The sequence below is a fragment of the Chiloscyllium plagiosum genome, chromosome 11, assembly GCF_004010195.1.
Source record: "Chiloscyllium plagiosum isolate BGI_BamShark_2017 chromosome 11, ASM401019v2, whole genome shotgun sequence".
NCBI classification, from domain to species: domain Eukaryota; kingdom Metazoa; phylum Chordata; class Chondrichthyes; order Orectolobiformes; family Hemiscylliidae; genus Chiloscyllium; species Chiloscyllium plagiosum.
In genome coordinates this window covers 54,141,485-54,150,729 of record NC_057720.1, presented here as the reverse complement: position 1 = coordinate 54,150,729, position 9,245 = coordinate 54,141,485, and the positions used below count along the sequence as shown (strand labels likewise).

The window sequence follows — 9,245 nt, the reverse complement described above, 5'->3', positions numbered from 1 at the left end:
GAGATGCGGTGGAGGACATCGTCGACCACGTCGGGGGGGAAATTGCGGTCCTTGTAGAAGGAGGCCATCTGGGTTGTACGGTTTTGGAATTAGTCCTCCTGGGAGCAGATGCGGCGGAGTCGAAGGAATTGGGAGAATGGGATGGCGTTTTTACAGTGGGCAGGGTGGGAGGAGGTGTAGTCCAGGTAGCTGTGGGAGTCGGTCGGTTTGTAGTGTCAGATGTCAGACAGTAGAATTCTTCCAGAGCTGTGTGGAAAGAACTGGTTCATTGAGCCTTTTGAATTGAATTGTGCAGATTAATCATGGCTCTTTACTTTTTTCTGTTTTATAAAATCATGAGGGCATGATAGGATAAATTGGCAAGGTCTTTTCCCCAGGGTGGGAAGTCCAAAACTAGAGAGTATACGTTTAAGGTGAGACGGGAGGCATTTAAAAAGGAACTAAGGGACAACCTTTTCACCAGACAGTGGTGCATGTGTGTAATGAGTTGCTAGAGGAAGTGGTGGAGGAACTGGTACAATTACAATATTTATAAGGCATCTGGATGGGTATGTGAATGGAAAGGGTTCAGAGGGATTTGGGCAAATGGGATTAGATTTATGTAGGATATCTGCTCGACATGGATGAGTTAAGCTGAAGGATCTGTTTCTGTGCTGATATCTCTATGACTCTATGAACAGCTCATTTCAGCCTCATCCTGAACTCCCAGGCATGAAATTGCAGCCTCATCAATGTGATATCAAGAAAAAGCTCAAGGTATTGGATACTACAAAGGTGATGACACCAAACAATGTTCTCACATTAATGTGTCCCAGAACCTGCAATGCCCCTAGCTAACTGTTCCAGTACTCTTCCAAACTGACACTTGTCCAGCAATGTCTAAATTTGACTATATACTATACACAAAATGCAGGATCAATCCAATACAACCAACCTTTGCCCCATCAGTCTACTCTCAATCATAAGCTAAGTGGTAGAAGGCATCATCAACAGTGTAATCAGATCTCAAATGACATTTGATCGAAAGTAGCCTGCTCATTTTCACTTACTTTCCATTCTGCAAAACCCACTCTGCTCCTGTTTTCATAACAGCCTTGATCCAAACATGGATAAAACTGTTGCACTAAGAAGGCAAGTGAGAGTGGCTGCCCTAGACATCAAGGTAGCACTTAACTGTGCGTGGCAACAAATTTCTCTAGCTAAACAAATCAGTGAGAATCTGGGAAAACTCTCTGCTAGTTGGAGTCATATCTAGTACATAGGAAGATGTTTTTGCTTGTTGGATGTCCATCAGCTCAGTCATTGAATATCTCTCTAGGATTTCTTTAGAGTCCTAAATCCAACCATCTTTAGCTGCTTTATTCATCATAAGATCGAAGTGGGAATGTTCACCGACTGTACAATGTTCAGCACTTTTTGTGACATCTCAAATTTTGAAGCTATTCATGTCCAAATGCATTAAGATCTGAACAACATTCAGATCTGAACAACATTGGGCTGGTAAGTGGCGAATAATATTCAAGCCGCACAAGTGTTTTGCTAAGAGTATCTTCAGCAAGAAAGTTAAAAATCACATAACACCAGGTTATAGTGTTGTGTGATTTTTAACTTTGTACACCCCAGTCCAACACAGGCATCTCCAATTCAGCAAGAAAGAATGCAATATCACTACTTGATATTTAATGGCATCACCATCACTGAATACACCGCTTTCAACATCCTGGATATTACCATTAACCAGAAAGTGAAATGGATCAGGCAAAGAAATACTGTGGCTGTAAGATCAGGTCAGAGTCTAAGAATTCTGTGGTGAGTAATTGGACCTGAGTTACATTATTAGTACAGGTACAACATGATGTTAACAATGAAGATTTTATGTCAAGCTTGAGTTTGTAAATGTCAATAAATAAATGCATGAATCTCTGACTTTCATAAATTTAAATCTGATGCTGATTAATGAAAAGCAATTTTATCTGGATAATTATAATTATGGAGATATCTATATGAATGATTACCATCAAGTTGTGATTATAATTGTGATTTTAAAATAGTAAAGTGATCATTTAGGAAAAAAATAATATTCCAATTGCTGTTATACTTTATGTGTGAACATAACAAATTGGGGTTTGAAGACGCTTCCCAAATTTTACAAGAAAGTTTAGAAAGACAGGGGAAGGAGATACTTTTAGAATTAGCAAATGGGTTAGAATTGGGTCGAACCAGGAGCAAAAGGAAAGCTGAAATTGTAATGGAGTTGATCAAGTTCTGACGTGTATCAGAGAAACAGACAAGTAATTAGATTAGATTAGATTACTTACAGTGTGGAAACAGGCCCTTCAGCCCAACAAGTCCACACCGACCCGCCGAAGCGCAACCCACCCATACCCCTACATGTACCCCTTTTTACCTAACACTACAGGCAATTTAGCATGGCCAATTCACCTGACCTGCACATCTTTGGACTGTGGGAGGAAACCGGAGCACCCGGAGGAAACCCACACAGACACGGGGAGAATGTGCAAACTCCACACAGTCAGTCGCCTGAGTCGGGAATTGAACCCGGGTCTCTGGCGCTGTGAGGCAGCAGTGCTAACCACTGTGCCACCGTGCCGCCCACCAGTAGTGAAGTAGAGTTAGAGAAACTTAAGTTGCAATTGATGCGAATGGAGTTAGAAGATAAAAAAAGGAAAAGAAGAGCCATGTTAGAGGAGAAAGAAAGGGAGAAAAGGTTCTGAGCTGAGCAAAAAAAAAGAGAGCAACTGCCATACAGAGAGAAAAACTGCTGGAGATCGAATTTGCCCATCTAACATGTTGCTCTCAAAGAAATTAGAAAACACTCTCTATCTAAGGTACCTTTTTATGTGAAATGTACTTGCAGTAAAAAGAAAGAAGGCGACCCAGGGATATCAGCAGCAGGAAAGTTGAAGATAGCAGACCACAAAACTGTATGGTTTTGAGACTAAGTTAATGTAATGTTAATAAGTGACTTATTGGAACAGCATATTGTTTCGAGCCAGAGTCAGATAGCAGGCAGTTAAGAGAAGGGGGGCTTAGATTTGGGAATACCTTTTTGTTTAATGTTCACTTTTAGATTTAGAAAATAAATTTATGTTATTTTCTTTAACTAGTGGAATTTAGGAGTTCTCTGTCACTCATATTTTAACAGATTAAGAGGCGAGGTGACCTTTTCTGGGTGTTTGGTTTAATTAACAGATAAGGTTCGCCTCCGTGTTGTAACAATACAAAATAGGAGCCAATGTAGACCATTCAGCCCTCAAGATTACTTCATGATTCAATAAGATCACAGCTGATCTGTTTCTGTTCCAAATTTCACATTTGCATCTACCTCTGAGAACTTATGATTCTGCAAACTAATAAGAATCTATCTACCTTTGCCTTAAAAATATTCAATGTCCTTAACTCCACCATCTTCTGGGCAGAGATTTCCAAAGCAGCATAACTGTCTAAGAGGAAAAAAACTTGAAACATGTTCTCACTAATGCATTGTGTAACTAAATCAGAGCATTTTACTTTTATGTTCAATTCTGCTTGCAATAAAAGATAGCATCACTGGTTGTCTTAGAGTCACAGAGACTTAGAGCTGTATAGCACAGAAACAAAGACTTTGGTCCAACTCCTCCATGCTGACCAAATATCCAAACCCAAATCTAGTCCCACCTGCCAGCACCTAGCTCATATCCCTCCAAATCCTTCCTATTCATATACCCATTCAGATGCCTCTTAGGTCTCTTTTATATCTTTCCCCTCTCACCCTAACCCTATGCCCTCTAATTCTGGACTCAGCCACCCCAGGGAAAAGACCTTGTTTATTTATTCTATCCATGCTCTCATGATTTTATACACATCTATAAGGTCACTCCTCAGCCTTTGACGCTCCAGGGAAAACAGCCCCAGCCTGTTCAGCCTCCCCCTATAGCTCAAATCCTCCAACCCTGGCAACATCCTTGTAAATCTTTTCTGAACCCTTTCACAACATCTTTCCGATAGGAAGGAGACCAGAATTGCATGCAATATTCCAAAAGTGGCCTAACCAATGTCCTATACTGACCTCCCAACTCCTGTACTCAATACTCTGACCAATAAAGGAAAGCATACCAAATACCTTCTTCACTATCCTATCTACCTGTGACTTACTTTCAAGGTGCTATGGACCTGCACTTCAAGGTCTCTTTGTTCAGCAACACTCCCTAGGACCTTACCATTAAGTCCTGCTCTGATTTGCTTTGCCAAAATGCAGCACCTCGCATTTATCTAAATTAAACTCTATCTGCCACTCCGCAGCCCATTGGCTCATCTGATCAAGATCCCATTGTAATCTGAGGTAATCTTCTTCATTATCCACTACACCTCCAATTTTAGTATAATCTGCAAACGTACTAACTATATCTCCTGTGCTCACGTCCAAATCATTTATGTAAATGATGAAAAGTAGTGCACCCAGCACCGATCCTTGTGACACTCCACTGGTCACAGGCCTCCAGTCTGAAAAACAACCCTCCACCACCACCCTCTGTCTTCAACCTTTGAGCCTGTTCTGTATCCAAAGGGCTAGTTCTCCCTGTATTCCACGAGATCTAACCTTGCTAATCAGTCTCCCATGGTCTAACGCAATGTGCTTGTTGATAGATAGACCCCATCTACCACCCCCTGAGAAAAGGAACAGGAAGTGACTTCACCACAAGAAATAATATCACCACAGAAAATGACATCACCAATCCAAAGAAACCCACTGAAGATGTTACCTAGTAGGGTGATGAAACATCTGGAAATGAACCTTCAAGCTCAGCGAGCAAACCTACATCCAAAACCTCAACCTGAGCTATAAATCTTCTCAAAGCTCACTCAATCCTTGCCTTTCCAAATACATGTACATCTTGTCCCTCAGGATTCCCTCCAACAATTTGCCCACCACCAACGTCAGGCTCACTGGTCTATAGTACCCTGGCTTGTCCTTACCACCTTTCTGAAAAAATGGCATCACGTTAGCCAACTCACCTCACCTGTGACTATCCATGATACAGATATCTCAACAAGGGGCCCAGCAATCACTTCCCTAGCTTCCCACAGAGTTCTAGGGTACACCTGATCAGGTTCTGGGGATTTATCCACTTTTGTGCATTTTAAGACATCCAGCACTTCCTCCTTTCTAATATGGACATTGTTCAGGATATCACCATCTATTTCACCACATTCTATATCTTCCATGTCCTTTTCCACTGTAAACACTGATGCAAAATGCTTGTTTAATCTCTCCCCCCTTCTCCTGTGGCTCCACACAAAGGCCGCCTTGCTGATCTTTGACGGGCCGTATTTTCTCCGTTACTCTTTTGTCCTTAATGTATTCGTAAAAACCCTTAGGATTCTCCTTAATTCTACTTGCCAAAGCTATCTCTTGTCCCCTTTTTACCCTCCTGATTGCCCTCTTAAGTATACTCCTACTGCCTTTATAACTCTTCTAAGGATTCACTCGATCTGACTACACCTGACATATGCTTCCTTCTTTTTCTTAACCAAACCCTCAATTTCTTTAGTCATCCAGCATTCCCTTCACCTACCAGCCTTTCCTTTCACCCTAACAGGTATATGCTGTGACTGGATTCTCGTTATCTCATTTCTGAAGGCTTTCCACTTTCTAGCCGTTCCTTTACCTGCGATCTTCTGTCTCCAATCAGCTTTTGAAAGTTCTTGCCTAATACCGTCAAAATTGGCCTTCCTCCAATTTAGAACTGCAAGTTTTACATCTGGTCTATCCTTTTCCATCACTATTTAAAAACTAATAGAATTATGGTCGCTGGCCCCAAAGTGCTCCCCCCGACACCTCAGTCACCTATCCTGCCTTATTACCCAAAAGTAGGTCAAGTTTTGCACCTTCTCTAGTAGGTACATCCACATACTGAATCATAAAATTTTCTTGCACACACTTAACAAATTCCTCTCCAACTAAACCCTTAACACTATGGCAGTCCCAGTCTATTTTTGGGAATTTCAAATCCCCAACCATAACCACCCTATTATTCTTACAAATGACTGAGATCCCCTTTCAAATTTGTTTCTCAATTTCCCGCTGACTATTAGGGGGTCTATAATAAAATCCCAATAATGTGATCATTCCTTTCTTATTTCTCAGTTCAACCCAAATAACTTCCCTGGATGTATTTCCGGGCATATCCCCCCTCAGTACAGCTGTAATGCTATCCCTTATCAAAAACACCTGCCCCTTCCTCTCTTGCTTCCCTTTCTGTCCTTCTGGTAGCATTAGCATTTGTATCCTGGAACATTAAGCTGCCAGTCCTGTCCATCCCTGAGCCACATTTCTGTAATTGTTATGATATTCCAGTCCCATGTTCCTAACCATGCCCTGAGTTCATCTGCCTTCCCTGTTAGGCCTCTTGCATTGAAATAAATGCAGTTTAATTTGTCAGTCTTACCTCATTCTCTGCTTTGTCCCTGCCTGCCCTGACTGTTTGACTCACTTCTTTTTTCAACTGTACCAGTCTCAGATTGATCTCTCTCCTCACTATCTCCCTGGGTCCCACCACCTCCCCCCACATTAATAGTTTAAATTCTCCCAAGCAGCTGTCGCAAATCTCCTTGCCAACATATTAGCCCCCTTCCAATTCCAGTGCAATCCGTCCTTATTGTACAGGCCACTTCTACCCCAGAAGAGATTCCAATGATCCCAAAATGTGAGCCCTTCTCTCATACATCAGCTCCTCAGCCATACATTCATCTGCTCTATCCTTCTATTCCTACCCTCACTAGCTTGTAGCACCAGGAGTAATCCAGATATTACTACTCTCGAGGACCTCCTTTTTAAATTCCTGCCCCTTCAAATCTCATTCTTTTACCTTCCTATGTCATTGATTCCAATGTGGACAATGACCTCCTGCTGGGCCCTCTTCCCCTTGAGAACATTCTGCACCCTCTCTGAGACATCCTTGATTCTGGCACCAGGGACACAACATATTATTCTGATTTTTCACTGCTGACCACAGAAACGTCCATCTGTGCCTCGGATTGGAGAGTAACCTAACACAATTGATCTCTTAGAACCTGATATACCCCTCATTGCATTAGAGCCAATCTCGATACGTGAAACTTGGCTGTTCATGCTACATTCCCCCGAGAATCCATCACCCCCTACATTTTCCAAAACAGCGTGCTTGTTTGAAATGGGGATAGCCACAGAAGACTCCTACACTACCTGCCTACCTCTCTTACCTTTCCTGTAGTTAACCCATCTGTGTGACTCTATCTGCAACTTTTCTCCCAATGGAAAGTATGTTATGAAGACAACACAGGATGTTACAGGTGAATATATATGGGTTGAGTGAGTGGGTGAAAATCTGGCAGTTGAAGTTTAATGTGTAAAAACATGAAAGTTGTTCACTTTGCCAGGAAGAATGAAAAAACAGAGCATTATTTAATTGGTGAATGATTACGAAATTCAAAAGTGCAGAGGTCTTTGGGTTTTCCAGTGGATGAGTCACAAAATGCTTGTATGCAGGTATACCACTTACTTGCATACAAGCATTTTGTGATTCATCCATTGGAACACCCAAAGACCTCTGCACTTATGAATTTTGCAACCATTTACCATTTAAATAATGCCCTCTTTTTTTCATTCTTCCTGGCAAAGTGAACAACTTCCACGTTTTAACACATTAAACTTCAACTGCCAGATTTTCACCCACTCACTCAACCCATAAATATTCACCTACAACCTCCTGTGTTGTCTTCATAACATACTTTCCTACCTATCTTGACACCCCAGGATGAAGTCCATCTGGCTCTGAATGCTTGTCAGCCTGCAGTTCTATCACTTTGCTTGTAATTATACTACATACCTCTCTCCCACTTCCTAATCTACAGCTAATACTGAAATATTTTTGTACCCTCTATAGTATGTATGGAAACAGAACTCAGAAAGCAATTGATGAAAGTATTATAATGTGATCTCTTGCTGATATCTTTTTAATACAGATCGGAAGTTGTAAAAATGTAACTGTCATGTCTTTACGATCAAACAAACTGGAACGGTTGCCTGAAGAAATTGGACAGATGCAGAAACTGAAAGTATTAAATTTAAGTGATAACAGGTAATGCAAAATCTTGACTTTATAGAAATTCAGTTAAAATACATGGAAAATCATCAGAAATGTATATGATTTTATAGCAGCTTCCTCTGACTTTGTCATATGAACATTAAAAGAAAGTTCGTATCCTGTCACTCATACATTTCATATCACTATTTTAATATAATCACTGTCTTGACAAAAGCTGTATAACTACTTGCATGAAGCCAGTTTGTGAACTTGCAGTACTAGCTGTTGAAAATATATTATAAAATAAAGTTAATAGAGGACACGGTGGCTCAGTATGTGTCCCTGTCTATAGAATACACATTCTTGTTCTCAGTTCCTTAAACTATGCATTTCTTATTTCAGTTGGCTGTTTCAGGGTTGTGGAAAAAGTCAAGTCATTCAAGTTACCAAGTTAACATTAATCACCTAAATAGCTATTAGTGTTGAAGCAGCATTCCAAAGCACTGACAGAAACTGCTCTCTCAGTTGCAGATGATGAGTGTATGATGTGGAAAAAGACGTGAGTAATAATGAAAGGTTAACTAATTGGATAGTGTCTAACATTAAAGATAAAGTATTCATCGTCAAAACCAGGTCATAGGGCTACTCTCCCATTAGAGAGAGATGACGGGTAGTGGTTTTAACCTGAAGGTCAACATGTTTCCAGAGAGGCCAAGTTTGAGGAGGAGAGTCCTTCATGGTAACCTCAGCTGATGTGGGAATCAAACCCATGCAGTTGGTGTCACTCTGCATCACAAACCAGCCAACCGAGCTAACTGATCCTGTGTCATACACTACGGCACTAATATTTAGAATCGAAGATGCAGTTTAAATCCAGCCTTACAATCAGAAAGAAAAAAGAAGAATGAAATTGCCAGAGCAGTCAAAGCTAATTCTAGTGTTTGGTGTATACCCACTCATGATGTTTAATAGCTTTACCATATCAGGAAGGCAGGAGGAACCAGCCACTTAGAACCACCTATTCATCATGGTATTAAAGTATTTAATCAGCTTGACATCAAAATTACAAGTGTTATCTCCCAGAGTAAAAGCATGAGCACAAGAAACTGACACAGATTGCAACATCAAAGTTATTTATGAAATAAGATTTCAGTGGATCCTTCTAAAGTATCTGTCAAG

The 9,245-nt window shown here is 40.8% G+C and overlaps 1 protein-coding gene across 21 annotated transcripts in view; it reads left to right on the top strand.

Annotated features, from left to right (window-relative positions):
* Window positions 1–9,245, top strand: part of lrrc7 (leucine rich repeat containing 7) — a 607,301-nt gene that overhangs the window by 456,394 nt on the left and 141,662 nt on the right. For all 21 annotated transcript variants that reach the window (XM_043699350.1, XM_043699364.1, XM_043699344.1 and 18 more), the window contains one exon: window positions 8,005–8,120. In XM_043699350.1, the coding sequence (XP_043555285.1) occupies window positions 8,005–8,120 (116 nt within the window). The remainder of the gene's footprint in view (window positions 1–8,004; window positions 8,121–9,245) is intronic.